General features: G+C 57.1%; 1 protein-coding gene across 1 annotated transcript in view; it reads right to left on the bottom strand.

Annotated features, from left to right (window-relative positions):
• Positions 1 to 3,022: 3,022 nt before the first annotated feature.
• NHEJ1 (non-homologous end joining factor 1) overlaps positions 3,023 to 22,428 on the bottom strand; it is a 43,390-nt gene continuing 23,984 nt past the window's right edge. Inside the window, exons 6-8 of the mRNA XM_071747660.1 lie at positions 4,046 to 4,163; positions 3,720 to 3,817; positions 3,023 to 3,472 (exon numbers count right to left, since the gene is read on the bottom strand). Of these exons, the coding sequence (XP_071603761.1) occupies positions 3,395 to 3,472; positions 3,720 to 3,817; positions 4,046 to 4,163 (294 nt within the window). The 3' untranslated portion in view covers positions 3,023 to 3,394. The remainder of the gene's footprint in view (positions 3,473 to 3,719; positions 3,818 to 4,045; positions 4,164 to 22,428) is intronic.

Genomic DNA, 22,428 nt, shown 5'->3' with positions numbered 1-22,428 from the left:
CAGAAGCCTTGCCCAGCCCTCACTGGTGCAACATTCATCTCTGACGGAGGCCCTGGGCTGCAGAGAGGGAGCTGGGTTTGTCCATGACAGCAGCTCCTACCCATTCCAGGGGCCCCAGCATCCTGCATCGTCTGTGAACACAGCAAGCAGTGACAGTATTCTGTCACTGGGTGCAGAGTCCGTCACCTCCCCACGCAGCAGGGACCTACTGGGCTGATTCCTGCAAAAGACATGGGACACAGGAGAATCACTTCTGCTCCTTAACAGCTCTGCACTGATGAAGAGCAGTCCCCCAGGAACTGCCTCAACTCCGATTATCCCCGGGTCATGCCCCAGCCCTGCTGCCCTGTGCTGGTGCAGGAGTGACTCTGCAGCTAGCTACACTGCTCCAGCTCTCTGCAACCCCTTCTCGGGGCTCAGACGAACGGTGGGTTCACTGCTGCACACATCTGCATTCCCAGCTCCAGCCCTCTTCCCTGCCTAGCAAAGCCCACTGATACGAGGGGCCAGGTGGGACAGAACTCTGGGCACGACCAGGCAGCCAAGGCTGGGTATGCTAGGAGGCTGGAGGCTTCGACAGGGGCTGTCAAACTAAGGGGTGAGGAGGGACTTCTGCTGGAGTGGCAGATTTCTGCAAGTAGGAAGGGGCATTTGCTGCCGCAGCAGGAGGGCACAGTGAGGAATCATCTCGCACTGGAGGTGTGGGAGACGCAGCACTCACCCCTGTATCACACTGCAGTTCCCACAGCGCTCAGCTGCACCAAGCCACCAACTAGGACGCCCGGCCGACACACTCCGCTCCTGCCTGTGTTCCCACCATGACCGCGTCCCTCCTGCCTCCGCACCTCATCTTTTGCCTCTAGTTCTGCCCCGAGCGTGAGGACAGCCTCCCGCAGCCCCCTGGGAGGGGTGCCAGGGCTGCCCGGGGCAGGGGGCTCTACAAACCCCGCAGGGTTGCCCGGAGCCGGGCGCTGGGAGAGGCGAGAGGGCGGCGGAGCCGGGCGATGCAGTCTAGGTGGTGCTATTTCTCTATTTTTGCACTGGACGGGTTTGGGATTTTCCTCTCCCTATTCGCTGCCTTGGTTGTCTTCTCTCCTCTCTCTCACTCTCTCTCTCTCTCTCTCTTTTTTTTTTTTTTTTTTTTTTTTTTTTTTTTTTTTTTTCTCTCTTTTTTTTCTTTTCCTTTTCTAAAAATACTTGACAGCGATTGAAAGGTCCCTTTAATCGAGGCCACAGAGCCCTTATTAAGGGCACGGGTCGGGGTGCTGGGCCGTGCCCAGCATAACGGCTTCATTAAATCCTGCAAAAACTAATATTTATGGAATCAAATTTATGGAGGCCAAGGCCGAACTTGTGGCCTTTAATGTGTGTCGAGAGCTCAAATCGAGCTGGCTCCAGGGAGGAGGGGGTGGGGACAGGGAAGGAGACCCCAGTGGGACAGGATGGAACAATGAGTGGTGATACTCCCTGGAGCCAGTGGCAAACTGGGCCAGGGAGGCACCAGTGGTGTGATGCTGGAGTCTTGGGGGCTGAGGTCCCTGTGGTGGCCTGGGGAGCATGAGCACCCGTGGGGCTGGCATAGGCTCCCCTGAGTTGGGCATCCCAAGAAGAAGCACACACACAGTTGGCAGCCACAACAATCCAGACTTGCAGGTGCTGTTTTGCATCACCCACTCCTCAGTGGCCCACCAGCCACTGGCACAGACAGGATGGAGATGTGTCACCCCCTAGGTGATGTCCCTTCAGCCCTGAAGGAGACAGATGAGCCAAATGCCCTCGCTGGGGCAATACACTGTCCTCTTGCCCAAGACCCAGCAGGGAGCTGGCTTGGACCAGGGCAGCTCCCAGTCCAGGAGATGAAGCCCACATAGGTGGAGCAGAGGTTGCACCAAGAGACAATTTGGTGACAGATGACATGAAACATAAAGCTGCTAAACTGCTGCCATGGTCTTACACAGCCAGTAGCAGGACCCTTCCTGGCAGATGGAAGGAAGGCAGGATCCTTAGCTACGGCTGTCAGCACAAGCTCCCCATCCCATGGCTTCTCCTTCTCACCACCCACTCTGCCCTGCATGCTGCTCCCTTGGAGAGGAAATATAAAAAGCAACTGGCTGCTCTCACCCTGCCACTGGCCAGCCATGGCCCAGCAAAGGCCCTTTCATTCTCCTTCCACAGACACAGGGGCTGCTCTGGATATTTTTGTTTCCCCCTTGTCGCCCTAGAGAGCAGTCAGTGTGACTGCAGCCTGTCCAGCCCTTGGGAGCAGGCAGGGGCATGGGTCCATGTCCCAGGAGACCATGAGCTGCAGCCAGCCTGCAGCAGTGCTGCCTGGCTCTCTGCCTGCTATTTGAGGACCCAGCTTGGGCAGAGTAGTGGGGTCTCAGCACCAAAGAAGATACAGATTGGAAGAAGAGACCGAGGATTAACAGATGGAAGGATGGATGGATGGATGGATGGATGGACATATAAGGTGTGGAGTGGCAGATGTGGTGCTTTTTGTCCAGAGAGCATCTGTAACCTGTTCCATTGCTGCTTCCAGGCCTGTGAGCTTTCAGTGTGATAGTGGTTTTGTCATCCCCTGCTCTGTGCATGAAATAAGATGGATTAACTCCCCATCACCTGCCCACTACCCCAGGGGAAGCTGCCTGCATGTGGAGGATGGCCCTTGACACAGCCAGGCTGCCTTTGCCAACTTGCTGCTACAAGAGCTACTCCTGGATTCAGGCACCAGCATATGGAATGGGATGAGGAGAAGCTGGGCTCCAGGTCCTCAGGCATATTGGGCCCTCAGGATCTGGAGGTACTCTCATGCACACCCCAAACCACAAGCTGCTGCTCAGATTGAGGCACAGCACAGGCTGTCCTGCCACAAGGCAATGATCTGCTGTCATCCCTTCACTGTCCACAGCCACTGCCACGTCCCTAGGACAGTGGGACCAACCTGAAGGGGACCAAGAGCGCCGGGGGCTGCAGCCCTGCCTGGACACTGCAGTCCCAGGGGAGACAGAGAAGGACTAGAGGATTTTCACTCAGACACAGCCCTTTATTGGAAGACCACATGAGAGCAGCCAAACTCCATTGCTCTGCTGGAGTCCCTGCTGTCCCACACCCACCCAGAAGCATTCCTTCCACTTCCCCCAGGTCTGGCACTGGCTCCATCATGGGGCAGCCTGAAAGAGCTCTACACAGTGAAGAGGAAAAAAAGAGGCTCCTGAGTCTCTGTTCAAGATGGCCCATCAGCTCCTGCTGGAGACACCTCAGGAGAGGACTCTGTCCCAGACCGGGGTCCACCCAGAGAAGGAGGTGGGGAGGCAGACAATGTATGAGTGCTCTGCACTTCCTTTCTCATATGCTGAGGGGAGCAGAGACCCTTGGAGTGGGTGCCAGTGACCTTTCAGCTGAAGAGACCCTTTGCTTTCTTTGGCTTGGCCTTGGCAGGCGGGCGGGACTTCTGAACTGGAGAAGAGACAGGCTGGAACCAAAGTGGTGACAGTGTCAGTCCCCCCTGGGGATTCACACAGGATGGGTGCACATGTGAAAACATTGACATTCCCCCACCCCTGTGATGTGCAAGCCACACATATTTGTGTGGGCTAGGAACTGAGCTGAGACCCCCAATCCACCAGGAAGGGGTACAGTTTGGAATGCAAAGAGGAAAGGGAGATGTGGTCCCCGTCCTGCCATTGGTACAGAGAGGCTGTTTCTAGAGCTGCACTCACCGTGGTTCCCTCACTGGAAGACACATCAATCTGGGCTGGAGGCAGTGGAGAGGGGTGCCCTTTGGTTTCTGCAGCAGGCATTTGGTCCTCAGTGTCCTCTGGTACCAGCAGAAGGAGATGAAATTTGGGATTCAGATGAGGTAATACAGGGTGTTGCCCAAACCCACACCAAGAACAGCACCTGGGCTGAGTTCAGCCCACGGGGGGAAGCAAAGGGGGGGACTGTTGCATGGGGTGAGTTGCCCTCAGGGCCCCAGTCCCCCCAGGCTGGGGGCTCAGATGCAGGGTGCTTGGATTCCCCACCCCAAGGCCATGGATCTTCTCACCTGAGCACCGCCGTTTCTGAGCCTGCTTGGCCTCCTGCTGTGTCACTGCCGTGTAGAGCTGTCGCAGAGCAGAGGTGAATGCCTGTCCCTCTCCCATACCACAGATCTGGGGCAGGCTCTGCAAGAGAGAGCAGAGGCACTGTCACCCAGCTGGGAAATCACCTGTCAGGAGCAGATTCCTGCCAGGACGCCCTGCCACGGTTCTAGTGAGGCAGAGAAGGTGCCGTACATCCCTCTGCCCATCAGGCTCCATTTGCTTCACCCCAGGAGCTGCACCATGACTTGCAGGAACAGCCAGCTCTGCCACACGCGTGTGCACGGCCTCGCACACCTGCTCCGGCCCGGCGGGCTGCTCTCCCATTCAGATGCAGACTGCGGAGACTTGCGAGTCATTCATGAAACGCCGCAGATAAGATCACACAGGAAGGGCTGCGGCTTCCCCGGCAGGAGCAGCTCAGGGGCCGTGGCTTGTCCGATAAGGACAGCAGAGTTTTAGGCAGGAGCAGGACCTCTACACGAGATGGGGATGAGGAGTCTCTGCCTGCCACCACTGCCTCCAGAGATGTCCATGCTGCCAGAAACAGCTATCTCTGGTGGCCCCATGGCAAGTGACATTGAGACAAGGGATGCCCGGGTTTGCTCCCGGGCTGCTGCAGCACCTCCTCCCCACACATATTTTTTTCTGCATCCTGGCTTGATGCAAGGAAGCCCCCCTCTTCCTGCCTGCCTGGCAGGATGCCACCCTCGCCCTCTGGGACACACAGATTGTGCATGGGGCACCTTGGCTCTCACACCAGGGAGGCCAGCAGGCTGGGTGAGAGCCATGTGCTGCTGGGAACACAGTCAGAAACAAACACATGCAGGGATGGGGAAATGCATGTGTGCCCTGGAGGGGGTGGCCCTGGAGGGGGTGGGTGTGCACATGCAGGTGAGTGTGGGCATGACAGTGTGCACAGGGGGCTGTGTGTGCAGCTGTGGCTCCAGATGCATGTAGCTGGTTGTGTGTGTGGGTGTGCATGTCAAAGGTCTGCACACTAATCTCTGCTTCTCTCCACACACAGACAGCAGGAGAACAAAGTGTAACAGATAAAGCTGGATCCTCTCTAGGCCAGGGGAGCGGGGAGGGGATAGGGATGCTCAGATCCACTCAAGGCCAAAGTCCAAAGCCTGGACTCAGCTTCCCAGTGGCAGAAAGGGCAGAATGAGTCTCCCCTTGCTGCTCCCTGCTGGATGGGGAAGGAGAGCAGGGCTGATGCCAGGATGGGTTGGCTGGTGGCCAGAAGGGCACCTTCCCCACAGGTCTCATCCCTCCTGCTGGGGCCACAAACATGAAAGGCCCCTGAGCTGTTGGACACACATGCCACCAGAGTCTGGTTTTTTTGACAGTGTCTTTGGTTCAGGACCTCCTGTGTCCCTGCCCACTGCCACATGAGGGAGTGGTGCTCTGGTCCCAGCACCCTGCCAGCATCCCCAGGATTGCTTCCCACAGGGCAAATACACATTGCCCTGCTTCTGAGCCCTGAACTGTGCTGGACCATCACAAGGTCCCAGGGAGAAGAGATGTTGAGCACCTCAGCCACCCTGGAGATGCTCTTTCCCTGGATGTCTCAGCCCCATAAGGTCAGGGTTGCACTTGAGGTTGCAAAAGCAGCGTCTGAGGCCAGGAAAGAGGCTGCACTTCAAAGGCAGGAGAGGGGCTGGCAACGGGTGGCCAACACAGCCCAGATCAAAGGCATAAGCTGGAGTCATAATTCAGAGAAAAGCAAACAGCAGCTCCCAGGAAAGCCAGGAACGATGGTGCAGTGAGCAAAGTGTACTAGATAGCATGGTGCGGGTCAGTGCCCTGGGAGGGCGGGACAGTCCCCTGCAGAGCCACCCAGCCCTGGGTGCCACTACCTGCTACCCACCCCCTCTCCCCACCCTCGAGGGGTTCCCAGGGAGCACCAAGCCAGTGAGGCAGGCTGTCCACCCAGGCAAAGGGTGCTGCTCACCCCCCCCTGCTCCAACACAACCAGTACACATGCTGCAGCACAGGATGGCACCTGGGACATGCTCCAAGTCCCAGGGCTGCACAGGGTGCTCCTCTTCCCAGTACCCAAGTGAGGATACTTGCAGGGAGGCTGCTTTCTTAGTGCCAGTGCCAGCTGCCTGGAGCCAGCACAGTGCCCTGTGATATCCCTGGGAGTGAGGCAATGCCATGGAATGCCCACCAGACTTTAACCATCCCTGAAATCTGCATGCATGCATCCCTTGGGGTGGCATGCTGGGGACTGGGGGTGGCCAGTACCACCATACCCTTGGGGAGGGATGGGCATCTGGGGTAGCACAGGGGTCTGCAGGTGCAGGGCACCCACTGTCCATGCCTCCAGGAAGGGCCCAGCTTCGGGAAGCCTGGGGTGGAATTTGGGAGTCACTGACCACCTCCCACAGCTGCCCTTCCTGGCAACTTGAGCCTGCGGGCTCGGAGCCATCGGCCGCTGGAACCGGCCCGCGCTGGGATGGGAGGGCCATGTTTCACAGCCCTGGAGGGAAATGGGTTTATAACCAAAGCTGGAAGCATTTCCCTGTCGAGTCGTGACTCAGCAGGGAGCAGAGCATGCGGTGCGGGCCACAGGCCACCTGATGGCCCTGGAGATTTAGAGGGACAAGGAGGTGACCCCCGAAAGAGGCTGGGGTGGGGGACAAGCCCTGGATACTAGTGACTTTCCCCTCCCTCCTTGCCCCCTGCCTCAGCACATCTGCAAGTTGTGAAAGCCACCAAAGTCAACTTCTTGTCCCCAGTGTGACATCAGCCCTGGCCTCCAGTGACTTGTTTTTCTCTGATTACCCATCTCTGGGATAAACATGATGCCAGAGGTCTGGGGAGCAGCATGAGCAGAGAGCTGGCACCCGGGGGAGCGCTGCCCGGGCTGTGGGGAGCCATGCTGGGGAGCTGGCACAGCTTACCCGCCTGTTATGACTACCTGGCTACAAGGCCAAGTGGGATGTCCGGATATCAGGAGTGGTCAAGGCTGCGACAGCGGCATGGGAGTCTCTGCAGCACACCCTGAACTGCGATTAGCCCTGCTGGAAGGGCTGCCTGGACAAGGGAGGCAGGCACCTGACCTCGTGCCCAGAGCAAGCTGTGCTTGCCCGCAACCCCACCACCGCGGGGGAAGCTCACAGGGAGCAGGACTGCAGCCTAACTTGGTGCCCTCCATTCTGGAGGAATCTGCAATGGGGCTGTACGCCAGCGTGGGGGATGGCAGGGCCAGTGGTAGGCATGGTACAACATCTTTCAGGCATTTTCCTTTCAGACTCCTGCCCAGGCTCCCGTCTGAAGAAGCCATAAGAGACAGGGATTTCGGTGTCCCCTTGACAGCATGAGCAGGAGGGGCACGTCACCCAGCCCAGCACCATGGCACCAATGCAGAAGCATCACTTTCTCCTGGCCAGGGCCTGGGGAGGGGTTTACAGGCAGGCTGAATCTTGCTGGGCCCCCACACTGGTGCCAAGCACCAGATTCTAAATCGGTCGTGCTCAAAGCTGGGGACTGACCCTTTCATTATCACACCAGACGTTCAAAGTGGTTACCAACATTCTTTGCTACAAACCCCACATTCCTATTTTTTTAATATATTTTTAACTGGAAAACAGAGCGAACAGGGCCTGTTTGGAAATTACAGCCTGGCTGCTGTGGCTTGTATGTCAGATCTGCCCACATTCTCGTGGCCAGCCTCAGCACATGCTCCACAGGGGCACACTTAATAATTCCTGCCGAGGCTGGGAGCCAAGGGGTGTGGGCTGGGCAGGGGAGGGGGGCATGGCTTCCCCGGGCTCCCCCCACACCCCCACCATCGGGCTCTGAGGAAGCAGCGTGGTGGAGTGGTAGCCCAGGAATGGCAGCCCAGGAATGGTACACCAGCTCTCCTGCCATGGGCACGGACACCACCACACTGGCATGGGCAAAGCCTGGCAATGATGCAGCAGCCTGTGGCAGGCTGGGGAAGGGATCTATGACCAGGGCGTTCCTGGTCAGGCTGCCCTAAGCCCTCTCTGCCCGTGGTCATGCCAGTGCTGGTCAGGCTGGGGAGGGATACACCCTGAGATCTGGCAGATGAGCACCGATTTGCACTAGCCACTCAGCCTCTGCCACCAGTGCCAGACCAAGGGATCTCACCAGGATCTGCCTGCAGGAGGACATAGGTGAAGGGTGTTTAACTGCTCCCCTTGGGCTCAGATCAAGGGCAGACAAAGGGGCAGACCATCCTACTGCGATTGAGCAGGACACACACCAGCCTTGCCTCCTGCCTCAGCTCCCTAGTCGGGCAGTGACCCTCCCCCTCAGGGCAGAGGTGTCCTAAAGCACATGCTGACCACTGGTGCCTTTTCCCATCTCCTCCAGCCCTCAGACGTATTTGCACACACTCACCCCAGCTTGAAGCAGACCTTGGGGCACTGCATATCCAGTGGCAGATGACTGAGGGACCCGCTCTGAGGTCACACTGTCCCCATCACCCCCTGACACACACCCCCCTGGGGGATGCACAGCAGCTAGGAGAGCTGGTGGTGCTGCCAGCCCGCCTGTGGAGCAGGCAGGGACAGGATGGCCAGGGCTTCCCAGGCAGGGAGCCAGGCTGAGCACACCTGGCAGGAAGCAGCAGTGCCGGCAGGGGAAGGCAGCCGGAGAGCTGCCGAGAGGTGAAGGGGTCACCCCGGGGAAGAGCAGAGCATCCCAGCCCTACCCAGCCAGGCACGGCACGGCATGGCCCGGCACTCCTCCCAGTGTCGCTCCAGTCCTGCTGTGGGCAATGTTTTCCTTTCCCCTTGACTTTCGGGGCCTTTCCAGCGAGCAAATGTCAGGCACATAAAGAGCAGCACTGTGAGCGGAAGATGGAGCGAGAATGCCTGCCCGCGTCCCTCCGTAAGTGCTGTCTCACACTTCATCAAGGCTGCCTTTGCAAGAGAGGCACACGCTTAACAACCAGCAGTCTATGCTGGTCGGCGACCGCAGCAGCCCGGCCGCTCAATACCCTTTTCTTTTCTCCTTCTGCTGTTTTCATGGCTTGGGTTACAGCCTTTCTCACAGACACTGAGCGGAGGGGTGAGGCGGCAGCAGGGGCTCTGCATTGTGTCGTCACCCTGATGGGGTGGATGCTGTTCCCTCCCCATGCAGGGATGCCAGGGGGATCCTGCCCCTGCCCTGCCCACCCTCTGATGTTCACAGGGATAAATCCCAAGGAAAGGAGGGTTGGCAGCAGTGCAGAGGTCAGGCAGGGGGTTGCAGCATCTCCTCCACACCCATTTTAAGGACCAGCCCAGGAGGAGCAGCCTGGGGCTTGGCTGAATTCTGGGGAAGGGGTGAGGGGGCTCCAGCCCAAGTGGTCATAGACGTGCCTGCAGAGAGGCCATCTCCCAAACACTGCCCAGCAAACCCACAGGCACCTGAGCCCTCCCACTGCCCAGGTACCAACAAAATCCTTGAAAATGAGTGGGGTTCAGATGAGCAGCCCTTGCTACAGGCACCACACCTTGCCTCCCCAGACCATGGAAGAGACTGGCAATGGTTTCTCAGGAGATTGGGGTGCTGGGGATGGCACCCCCAGATCCACCCTGACCATGGGCAATTGTTCTCCCTTCCAGCAGCCCATGGGACAACAGCAGGAGAGACCCCAGGGCAGCCAGCATTGGTGCCTGCTTGGCAAGAGAGCTGGGCAAGGAGGATGCCCTGAAAATCAGCAAGTCCTGGCATGCCAGGACTGGTCAGGGCTTGCTGCTGGCTTCCAGGAAGGCAGAGCCACAAACTGATGGAATTTAACAGGCATTACCTCTGCCAGACTGTCTCACCACCAGCACAGGTTGTCTTCTTCAGGATTTGGAGCAGGCAGCGGAGGACCTAGGCAAAGAGCAGGAGGCATGGAGACCTGGTGGCCAATGTCCCCCCTGAGCACAGCAGCCAGGCTGCTCCCAGAAGGACAGCTCAGGGACCCCTCTTCTCTGCAAGGAAGCTGGGTAGCTCACACTGCCTTGTTATGGTAGGGTGGCTTAGCAAAACTGGACACATCACCCAAGCTTATTACTGTAGGGTTCCTCCACAAAGTGTGCCAGCTCATGCAGGTTTATTATTGTCTGTCCAGGAAAACTGGACACATCGTGCTAGTTTGTTTTTGTAGGGTTGCTGAGGAAGGCTGGCCAGCTCATCCCATGGCACTTGTTATTATTGCACAGGACTCATGGGGGGCCGGCCAGGAAACTTCCTCCAAAGTGGGGTGACGGAAAGGCAGCCACACCTGGTGAATCACAAGGATGCTGGGCGGTGATAAGGAACAGCAAGGGGTGGGATCCAGCACCCCAGCTCCACCCGGTGAGGACAGGCCACTTATTCATGGGCACAAATCCTGGTGGCTCCCCTGGGACGTGTGGGGCAGAAGTGGAGCTGGCAGGAGGTCAGAGCTTGGGCCTGGCAGAACAGCCCACAGACCCCTTCAGAAGTGAAATCTGGGGATGACCGTGGGGGTAACCCATGGGGATGCTGCACCCAGCATGTCCTTAAACCTGGCACACAAGGGATTAGCTGAGCTAACAGGGCCCAGCGCGGAAGCTGGGGCTGAGCCAGGTGGGATTAGGGGCTTTGGGGGAAATCTGGGTGCGTTCAAGACCGGATTGAGCGGGAGGCAGCCGCTCCACCCCAGTGGCTTTGCAGTTCCTCCCAAGCATGCGTGCAGGTGGAGGGGCAGCCCCTGGGGACACTGCCCTGTGTCACCCGAAACTGCAGCAGGAAGCATTGCTGCGTGGGGCAGGGGGGCAGCAGGGCCCACACCCGGGCTGGATCAGGCAGCTCCCCAGACACTGGGCCCCAGCAGGGCTGGGTCTGACATGCCCCAGCAGCCCTGGCACTGCCACTGGTACAGCCACTGAGTCACCATCACTTCCCTTTGCTCTGTGACAACCCATGTTTCCCAGCCCTGGCAGTCCACCGGTGTCCTTGCAGGCAGTGCCAGATGTGCTGGGTACTCAGGTGTCCCCCTGGCAGTGCCTGTGCTGGGTGCCCAGGTGTCCCACAGGCAGTGCCCAGCTGTGCTGGGTGCCCAGGTGTCCCTGCAGGCAGTGCCCAGCTGCTCACTGCAGATGTTGGTCCCTGGCCAGGCAACAGGATTGAGTTTCAGGCAAGCTCTCTGTGCACAGCAGTGGTGGCAGGAGGCCAGGCTGCCCTGCAAGCACACAGCCCCTTCATTCATGGCAAAAAATAGCCCCCCGGGGTGTGGTTCAGCTTGGAAAAGCCCCCTCCAGCCCTGGCCAGCCCGTGTTTATTCAGTATAGGGGGGACACACTGCCCTCCCCCTGCCTGCCATCTCCTTGCCACAGCAGCCACTCTTGGACGCGGTTCCCCAGGTCCCCCCCAGCCAAAACACACAGGCTGGGGCGGGGGGATGGCAAACCCCTAAAAAGCACAGGGTTTGTCTCCAGGAGGAGCAGCCCCCGGTGATGTCATGAGAGTTTGAGAGCAGCCACATGAAAGGGACTCACTGCCCAGGAAATCCACAGGTCCGTGCTCTGCCAGACAAGCCAGCAATTCTTCAGTGGGTCAGGGAAGGAAATCTTGGGGACCTGGAGCCTCGCCTGCTCTTGCCCCAGGGACAGAGACTGCCCCACAGCTCCCCATGGCTCTGCAGCTCCCCCTTATCCCTTTCTCAGCATCTATGGTTCACAGAAGCTCAAGCCCTGCCCACAAATTAGCACCCCTAGGTACCATCCCATGCCCTGCGGTCCCCAGGGCACTAAGGCTCTGCCCCATGGCATCCTAACCCCTGCCTTGCATCTTCTGAGTCTGGCCCCCTGCTCCACAGATCTCAGATCCTCTCTCTCTGCTGGCCTGGGGGGCAGCACCCCCATTTCCATGCTGATCCATCAGGCTGGGAGCAGCAGGTGATTTAGGGCCAGGCAACACTGCCACCAGACAACAGGGATATAGGAGGGCAGAGGATTCTCTTTCGTGAGGGATTATGATGGGGACAGCTGGGAACACACAGACACAGCCCTACAGCCCTCACCCCAGACCTCATCCCAAGAGCCAGACGGGATCTCGCCCCGCTCCAGTGGGCACTGCAGACATGGGCTCTGAAACCAGATCTATTGCCCAGCGCCGCCCCCTCCACCCCTCCCCATTTCCCATGGGTGAAGGACTCAGCGGCTGTAGCAATGGGGAGGCCCTGCCTTCCTCCTCCCCATTCCCTGGACTTCCATCCAAGCCCAGAGCCCCAGCTCTGCACCCTACACTGCCCTGCACATCCCAGCCCCACCATACATCATGCACGGTATAGCAGTTGTTGATGGCAATGCCTCCCCTGCCTCATTGCCAGCTGCAGCCCAGGAGGAGAATGGCAATTGAAGATTAGGGTGGATTTGACTTTGCACCCCCAGTGCCTTTTATGCACAGTTTTAGGAGGTGGCAAGAATCCAGCCTGTCCACGGGCAACTTGCCCACGGGGACACTCCCACTCCACTTGCTCCATTTCCCCCTGCAGAGGAACACAGGGACAAGACCTCTCCACACCCCTAAAGATGCCTGGAGGCCAGTGCATGCCCCAGGCTGGTGTTACAGCACACAGGGACACTGGTTGGGAAATCTTTCATGGGGCAATGGCCTTCACGGCACAGTGCTGGGGTAGAGGACTTTTTGGGGTGACAAAAGATCCTGTGACTGAGACCCCACTGTCCTCATCAGACGGAGGCTCTTTGCAAAAGGGTCAGCTCCAAGCAAACAACAGACTGGGCTCTAGGATGTGAGTCATCTGCATCCTGCTGGTACCCAAATCTGTCCGTGACAGCATCTGGCTCACAGAGGGGCCAGGGCCACAAGAGGGGAGACAGGAGCCCCCAGAGACAGCGCAAGGCTCACAGGGCTGTTCCATCTCCCCAGCTGGACCAGGGTGGGATGTTTTCTCCTGCTGTTCCTGTCTCAGCAAAGAGAGGGGACTCAGTCTCTGGGACTGTCAATCAGGAACCTTTCATCAGAGCTAAAAATGCACTCTCAGAAGGAAAACAAAATAAAAACACAAAACAAAACAGAGAGGTGAAAAATTCCTTGACATTTCTCTCCTGTGAGTCCCCAGGGCCGTCAGAGAGGCGAGAGCCCCCAGAGTTTGTCAAGCAAACACTTTCACACCCTTGGCCGCGCTCAGCACACTGCCGCTGGAATGCCAAATATATATTTAAGCCCTGCTCATCAAAGGAGTCTGTTCGAAGTCGGTCTCGGGTAACGTACATGTGGCTTTGGCCCAGAGCAAAAACCAGAGATGTTGAGAACATTTCTTGGGGATGGGAGACAGCTTGGGCACACACACACACAGACAGACAGATAAATGACAACCTTCAAGGTCGCGTGGCTGTGAGGTCGTGGGCTGGGCACGAGATACCTGCCTGCTGTGGCACTCACCCTTATCAGCTCCTGTCGCACCATGGGGTGGGGATGTTTAGGCTGGAGGGAGGCCAGCAGCCATTCTGCATTCCAGTGCACTATAAACTTTGTCAAAGCTAAATGAGCTCAGCCAACAGAGCTGGGGTCCAGGGAGATGAGCAGGAAGCGACACCCTCGGAGAGGACAAGCTTGAAGAGTCACATAGGGCTGGTTGGGGATGTGCACCCCACATGGAGGTGATGGGCATCCTCAGCCTGGGCACAGCAGTGTGCAATAGCGAGGTGCAGACACCATACTCCTGCAAGCCCAGGGTTGGTGCTCATCAGGGTGCCACTGCATCCCTGGCTGCTGCAATGATCCTGCGCTGACTGTTCCCAGCACTAGCTGCACCAGGTAGCCAGCCCCAGCCTTCCTACAGGGCATTGCTGCTCATCTGCTGCTGAAACACCCCCAGCCCCATGCTAACCCATGGGTTTGCTAGAATGAGCTGTCTGGGCACAGCAAGGAGTATTTTGGGAAAGGGGCTGCAGGCATCAAAGGGGAGAGCCTTTCTGCATGGACAGCTCCTGCTCCTCAGCTCTCCCTTTGGAGCATACCCTTGGTCTGCTGCAGACAGCCCAGGGACCTATGTCCATCTCATGGACCACTTTAGAGCCAGAGAGACAGGGAAGTCCCTGCCTTCTTCCTTTTCTGTATAGGGTTTGCTCCCAGCTAGGGCAGTGCTGTGGTGTTTGTAAGGCCCTAGAACTGGCTGCAGAACTGAGATGCTCCTGCCCCACCTTTGGAGGCAGGACTGGAAGCTGTTGCACACAGGCTGGAGGGCAGGGCAGAAACTCCATTTCCAGAGATGATGGGCTGGGCTTTCTCCTATCTGTCACTGCTCCAGCCAGGAGCAAAGAGGTGTCAGTCTAAATCTCATAGCTAATCCCAACTGACAGAGCTGCAGGCTGGGGTCTGGCCAAGGGCTGGAGCCATCCAGGACAGGAATGATGATTGCCATGAGCAAACAGAGCACACCAGAGCTGTGAAATTGGGCATTATGCACCTGTTGCCCATGGCAGGACCAGCCCATCAGGCTGCCAGGGAGCTGCTCTGGTTACAGCAGGGGTTATCCCAGCACCAGCAGGGCCTGACCCTGCACTGCTGTATCCCTCAAACCGGGTTCATCTCCAGGTGAGGGGAGGGATTGCTGTTTCAGGCACCTGCTGCTAATAAAACACTCTTTGTCAGAGCACCTTCACCCTCTCCGTCCTTGGAGAGAAGGAGAGCATTCCTGTGGTGCTGTCTGGGGGGCACAGAGGGATGAGGGAACTGGGAGCCATGTCCCCAGCCCTGCCTAGGCAAGCAGACCTCCCCTTGCCACTGCAGCCTCATCCATCTCTGTCTTGCCAGGTTCGGCAGCCACAGCCCAAGTCCCTGCTTATTTTCTAGGGCAGGGATCCCAGGTTGTGCTGGGACTGTGATGCCCTGAGCTCTACCACTCCCCTGTGGGCAACGACCTCCCCAGCTCTGGCGATCACTGCTTTTTCCACCCCCCTTCCCACTCATCACACTGCTCTTTCCATTCAGGCTTGCTTTGCTCCGAAGGGTTCACCCACCCCTTGCCATCTCCAGACAGCAAAACCATGCCCTTTGGCTAAATACAGGGTTTCTTAAAGCGTCATCATTTTCATCCCTATTTTTCTAGGCGTTTTCTTCCATGCAGCACTATCTGTCAGCAGCAGCACTGGAAAACAAGGTACCAGGGCACTTGCCTTCAGCTCCCCTGTGCTCATGGCAAACCTCATCTGTTTGCAGTCACTCCTCAACCACCATCACCTTCCAGTCTAAAAATTGGTTTATACCAACCTTATCCATAATAACATACTCCAGTATGTTGTTTCCATAATAAAATGCTCCATTATATTCTCTCCTATATAGTGCCAGGCTAGAAACTCCTCCTTCATAACCCAGACTCCTGTCATCCCCGTGGCCCTCCACTTTGCAAACCTTGAAGACATCAGAGGCCTTAGCAAGATGGACTGTGCTGGATTCTGCCCCTGCACCCAATTGACAGACCCCACTTCTGGATGACTGGGTAACCAATTTCCAGAGCTGCTGGATCACTCATTGTGAGGAGGACCTTCTCCTTCCCCAGCAAGGTCATTCTGCAGCCTTAGTCCTTTCTGCAGCCCCTGTTCCTGTAGGGGACCCCTATAAGCCACCCCCTGGATTGCCATCAGCTGTCATCATCTTAAAACATGAGCCTGTCACGAGAAGACACAACAGTGATACTTGGCAACTGCTTCTTTGTTCCTCAGCAACCCCAGCTCTTCCAGAAGCTCTGAAACAGGGGGAGCAGGTCGCCCCAAATCCCCTGTCTCCAGGAGCTGAGGCTGGGAGAGAACCTCTCCAGAGAGCTGGAAACTCAAAAGGAGCTCTCGAAGTAGATATCTGAGCTGAACGGAGGATTGGGCTGTTCCTCACCCTTCCTGAGCTGGCTGCTGGAGCTGGTACCCACAGCCCACAGCCTCCTGCCAGGCTGCACATCTGCAGCCTCTGCCTATGCAGGAGAGCAGGAATCAATTACAGGGCTGGCAAAGGCAGGGCTGCTCTGGGGCTGCCGAGCTGCACCCATGCCAGCGGCCGCAGAGCACGTGGCACAGCACCGGAGCAGCATGCCAGCAGCCCTGTGCCCAGGCTGGGTGCAGATGTGCCACTGTCTCATGGGGAAGAGGCAAGGGAACCACTTGAAAGCCATGGCATGAAAGTACTTGGTAAACCAGGGCCACTCCTCTGATCCTCTCCCTCTGTACACTATTTATAGTGCTCCGGGTGCCCACCGGACCAAATTCAAACCCTGGGGTTGAGATCTGCCAAGCCAGCCCTCTTCTCTGCTGTGAAGTTCCCTGGACCCCTAGAAAGGTCTGCAAAAGCTTCCAGAGAACTAAGATGCTCTAGGGTGGGTAGTCCCAGCTGTATCTAGGATCCAGCCATCCAAAGTGGCTCATGGTGTGGCCATTTCAACCTGCGCTGGAGGGGCCAGTCTGCATGAAGCACTCTTGGACAATCAGCACATACATCAGGAACATATAGACGAGCACATATAGATCACATCAATCTGGAGACAAGGAAAGACCCAGCCAAGCCATGGTGACTCCTTGGAGATGCACAATCAGCAGGCCCAGCTGGCTGTGACTAGGCTAAGGGGGAGAAGTCCCTGCTCTCTCCACCTGCAAAGGGAGGGTTGGGTAGAAAGGCTGTGCAGAGGCTCTCCTCACGCTCTCAGGCTGGTTTTCTTGTTGTATGGGAGGGTATCAGGCCTTGGCCTCCTGTCCCAGCACCTCCTGGGCATTTTTAAGGGCCTTTGAGTCCTCTGCAGGTAGAGGAAATCTCAGCTTTTGCTGGTGAAACATGACTCTGCCCCTGGGGTCATTCCCAGCTCTGCCAGCTGCAGCGTGGCAAGGACAAACCATGGGGATGGGTACCAGCACCCCTGTGATGTTGTTGGGGGGTCAGCCAACTGCAAGGCAGGTGACAAGGCAGACCTCTCTGATGGTCTCTGCAGCACAGACACTTGCCATATGCATGTCCAGCACATACAGAGGCTTGTGGTGCATGACAGCCACCACTGGGGTAGTGGCAGCTGGGGATGAGACAGGCAAATGTCTGACTACCAGGTTACACCATTACAGCTGGGATGAGGGCCCAGGTGCCTGGAGAAGCAAACATGGCCATAGCCCTACGCCTCTTCACACCCACAAACAGAGGTTCTGGGGCTTCCAGCATCACCTGAGGGATGTGGGGTGAGGATGCTGCCTACGCAACCCAGGGCTGTGGTGATATGGGGCAGGGGACTTGGACCTCAGCGATTAGGAGCAGGTGGCTGCTGCCGGTGTTTTCTAAGCTAGCAGACAAGAAGGAGCTAAATTTATTCCACCAATATGTGGGCAGTGGGGAGACCAAGGTGCTCCTCCAGCCCATCTGCCCTGGACATGGTGCACATCACACCACCCTCCTCAGCAGTGGCATGGCCAACCCTGCCCCGACACCAGTGACAGGAGCAGAGCCCTTCTGGACAGTCTCTTCAGCACACATGTGTCCTTATGACTGGCCCTGAGCAGACCCAAGTCCTTCCTCCCCCAGCCACAGAGGAGAAAGTTTCCAAATTAAAAACCTAAAACTGGCAACAAGGTGCCCATGGCAGGAACCTTTTAAACTGGCCATTAAAGTTTACAAGTTAGATGGGCACTGGGAGCGAGTGGCAGAGCTGCAGGAAAACAGCCGCCCCTCCTCGGGCAGCATAACCACGGCTGTCCCCAAAGCCACAGGCTGTCCCCAAAGCCACAGGGCTGACGTCATGGCATGACTTCACCTCCATCACCCACTGCCTGGCCAGACCCAGCCCCGTGTTTACCCCTTCCCATCCCCACTGCTGTCCCTTGCTGCCTGCTTTTCCCTTTGAGGTTGGTCAGCAGCCCCGGGGGCTGGCGAGGAAGAGGAAAAGAGCAGAGAGAAGGAAACCAAACCTCAGCACCCGCAAGGCGGGCTGCAGAACACGGAGCCCCAGCGGCCATGCTGCGGGGACAGTGGGCTCTCTCCCAGCCTTCCCACCTCTCCCCGGCCTCATCCCCCACTTCCTGCCCTCAAGCTGCCTGTCCCCAGGGTGGGAGACTGGGAAAATTCTGTCAGGGCTGTGCCCACTGTTATTCTCCTGTTTTCCTGCAAGCGAAACACTCTGTGCCCTCAGCAGAATGGGCTGGAGGACAGTATCAGACCCAGACTGGGGTTCTGTCCTGCCCTGGGAAACTGGGATGCACTGTGGGTACCCAAGAGGACCTGGTCTCTCTCCCAAGGGGTGAGAAGCTGTGGGGAACAGGAGTCACACCCTGTTCCCAAGCCCAGCTTGGGACATGTGGCCAGCCCTGGGGTGACGCAGAGCACAGTGCTTCAGCCAGAAGAGCTTTGGAAGTAGCAGAAACAGAGCCTCAGGTCCAGGGGAGAACTCAGGGGAGAACTCAGGTCCAGGGAGAACTTGCCAGTGTGGGGGCACTTTGGCTCTAAACCTCTCAATGAGGAGCCACCAGCCTCAGTGAGGTGCTGCAGGTGTGTGTGTGGGCTGCAGGCTGGCTTTCCACAGAGGAGAGGGCAGACAGGGGGGATGAAACCCCACAGGCAGTGATAATGTGGCTGTTATTGGAGCAGCTGTGTACAGAAGCAGTCAGGAGACAGTGCTGAGCCCTTGGAGCCCTGTGCAAAGCCAGCACTGTCGCAGGCACCAGCCTGATCGATGCGCTGAGCTCCAAGACTCACGTTGCCAGAACATGGGTGAGAGCCACAAAAGCCACATGGGTTCAGGAGGGGCAAGGCCAGGGGCCATGCAGCCACAGACCTGCCTGTAGCAAGACTAGGGCACCAGTCAGAACAGGCTCGGAAAGCCACTGTCCCCATCAGCTGCTGTTCAGAGCCACACAGGACACATTTTGCCTGCCGTCACCTCCTGGAGAGGTGTGTGGGTTGCATTTATAGCCTCAGCCACAGACCCTGCTCCTTGTCCTTGGGACCACGCAGTGCTGCCCATGCATCCGGAGCATCCTTGGGAGCGGGGAGCTGTGGTGACCCCCTCTGTGCCCTGGTGACCTGACACATGCACATGAGCAGCTCACACATTCCCATGAGCATCGATCGGTGGGGAAGCACACACGTGCACATGCACACACACACACACAAACAGGGCAGCCTCTGCAAACAACTGCTTGTTAAGTTAAAATTAAACTCTGCACAAATATTGACCTTTGGAGGGGACACAAACTCTGCCGATATATTTACCAGCTTTATAAATGGGCCTGACCACAGTGCCCTATATGCCAAGCTGGAGGAGACAAGGGCTGTGGAGGTGCCTAAACAAGGTGCATGCCCCAGCTTTGAATGCGGCTTTTGCCAGCCAATGCCACTGTGCCCCCCAGCTACACCCGACCCTCTGCGAAGTCCCCACTCCAATCTGGAAGAGGATAGATGGTGGGCACAAGGATGAGATGGATCTACTTCTCCCCACAACTCATGGCAACCAAGAGATTGTGGACAGCTCGGAAGCCCATCCCCAGGAAAGCTCTTGTTCTCTCTGGGTTTGGGAAACTGGTCCTGCAAAGCAGTCCTGAGGCTGCTCCTCATGTTTCACACTCTCCAACGCTCTGCACTAACCAAAGCCTTGCTGAGGCTTCCTCTGCTGAGGGTCTATCTCCCCTCTGCAGAGCAGCCAGCACATTCAGTGCATCCATCTCTCAAGAGAGACCCAGAGCTTAGGGCTTGGTCCTCCACCTGGGAAGGCTTCAGGAGCTGCAGAAAAAACAGTAGCCTGCAGCTGCGCTGGCAAAAAGCACCCAGTGACAGAAACAATGTAAAAAGAAAGGGCAGCACTGCTCAGTGGTGGTAAATTACCCCTCAAGAACCCACCAAAGCTCTCAAAAAGAACCATCATGCCAAGATGAGCACACTTGGGGATGCAGTGGGACTCAGCAAGGTGTTTCCCCAAGGATGGCTGAAGAAGCTTGGCTGTTGTGGGAGATGAGGCAAGCTTTTCTCACAGCCTACAACTAGGGCAAAGCACAGGATGCAAGTTGTAGTAAAGGGTGGCTTTTGCAGGCAGAGGCTACAGGATGGGTACAATGGACTGCCACTGGAGGCAACACCATTTCTCAACAAAATCAAGTTCTTCAGGGCAGTTGGAAAAACTGCTGAGTGCAAGACGTTGCTACTGAATAGCTGGGCAACAAAGGAGGCATGAAATCAGTGTTGATAAATGCAGCACAGAAGACATGGGGGACACCCCCAGCTACGTGGTGACAGTGCAGGGAAGACATACCCCTGTTAATGCAAGGGGAACACACCAGCCCAGGAAGAAGAAAGAGGACCCTGCACATCCTGAGTTGACCAGTATGAGGCCAGTGTACCTGAGGCTGTCACTGCCCCTCAACACTTGGCCAAATAAGAGGGGTACAAAGAGGGTGTGCAGGAATCAAGCACAGTTCTTGTGCCATGAGCAGTCCCTGCACTGGCTGGGCAGAGGAGAAAGGCTTGTGCCCATGCTGGCTGCCTGGATGCAGGGAGGAGAGCACGACACATACAGCAGGGGATGCCCAAGTTTCAGCTCTCTGAAATACTGAATAGAGTCTTATTCAGACTGATGTAAAACACTGTTAAAACACACAAAAATCCTTTGAGTAATGGGTGAGCGGGAAAGAGGCATCTATAATTAACAGTAACTGTTCGAGACGGTCGCTGCCCAGAGACGTGTACTGTGCAAAACCACTTGAAAAGGCTTCGTCTGAAAGGCGAAGCCTGGGGTTTTTCAAGAAGCCCGTCATGTAACGATCCTGGCCCTTCCAAAATAATTCTGCCATATTAAAAAAAAACCCAAAACCTCAGCTTAATCGCCCTGCAGCACTGGGACTGGAGAGCTCTGAGAAGAGGGGAAGGGAAGCACAACCGGCTTCCAATTAGAGCCTCGTTAGAAAGGAAAGCTGGGGAGCTATTAGAGAGTGGGCCAGCAGTAAGCTGAGCTGAGCTGAGCTGAGCTGAGCCAGCTGCCTGGAGATCCACTGCAGGAGGGGTGTCCCCACCAGCCCTGCCCCTTCTATCCTCTTGGTGGGTGCTCTAGGACCCCAAGGGTGGCATTATCCAGCTGTGGGCACTTGACCTGAGCAGATGCAGAAGTTGATGCAGTCGAACACCTAAAAACCCACCAGGAGGTCCTGGCCTTACAGAACGCAGCATTTGGGAACATTCATAGAGCTCTGCAAGAAGCACTGGGGATGGGAAATAGGGGAGCTGGGGTGAGCAGGATGCCATAGCCAGAGAAGGGAAGTGGGTCTGGGCGCTTCACTGACTCCTCTCACTCTCAAAGGCACACAGTCAGGGCCAGATTTTGCCCCAGCCTGCATGTCCCGTGACACCAGGATGGGGTTCCCTGCTCTGCCAAGCCCTGGGCTGCAGCTATGTCAAGAGAGGATGGTCCTGCTGTGAGCACACCCATCCTCCTGCCCCCTGCCACACCTTGCCACCTTCCCTGGCACCCTGGATTCTTGTCACTTCCACTGCAGACCAGTGTCTCCCAGTGCCCATTGTGCCTGCAGCCCAAGCATGGCTTGTGCAGTGGCTACAGCCAGTCAAGACAGTGCCAGAGCCTGGCCAGGTTGGTGCGAGTGCCAGGGCATCATTTCCTGCAGCAGAAGTTCAGCCACAGCATCTACCCCCAGTCGTTTGCTTCAATATCTCTGGCTTTCATCACACCTGCCAGCCCTGCCTGCCCAGGCCAGGGCACTGGGTACCCACTCGCCTGCCTGCAGCCCAACTCCAGGGCTGGCCGGGCAGGAGGAACACTGCCCGGAGCAGCCTCCTCTTCCCATCCCACAGCCTGGGACCTATCCAACACAAAGTTAATTTCTAACCATGGGTAACCACCAGTGCCCGAGCTGGGATGATTTATCCCCTATCTGCCTGGGTCGGATTTATGAGCCACACATCCCCTACACTGCGATAAAGGCCATGTCTGTGTTCCTCCATCCCCCCCTTCCCGTAGCCCCTCTGTGCAGACTCACTGCCCCCTCCACCTCACCCCCCCCATTTAAAAGCCTTCCCCCAGCACGGAAACCTGACAGCCCACAGAAGAACAGTAAACAGCACAGAAAATAGCACATGCTGGAGGCCAAGGAGAGACACGCCGGCCGGGGAAGCCACAAATGGTTCCTGCTTTCGGGACCTGTTCAAGGAAACAGAGTGGGATGTATCCTGGTCTCCCACCAGCCTTCCAAAGGAGAGAGGGGAGCTGCTATTAATATCCAAGCCAGGGCTCTGTTCACTTAAAGGGCTGGATTGGATGATGCCACACTGGGCATGGCTGAGCAGGGAGGAATGGTCCTCGTGGCAGTGGCAAGACAGCTCCCGTACATATGGGAATTCACAGGCAGGGTGGAAAATTCCTTGGTGCATTGGTGCAGAGGGAGGCTGA

The sequence above is a fragment of the Heliangelus exortis genome, chromosome 6 (assembly GCF_036169615.1).
Source record: "Heliangelus exortis chromosome 6, bHelExo1.hap1, whole genome shotgun sequence".
Lineage (NCBI taxonomy): Eukaryota > Metazoa > Chordata > Aves > Apodiformes > Trochilidae > Heliangelus > Heliangelus exortis.
The sequence above is the reverse complement of the archived record's forward strand: the minus strand, read 5'-3'. Positions and strand labels throughout refer to the sequence as shown.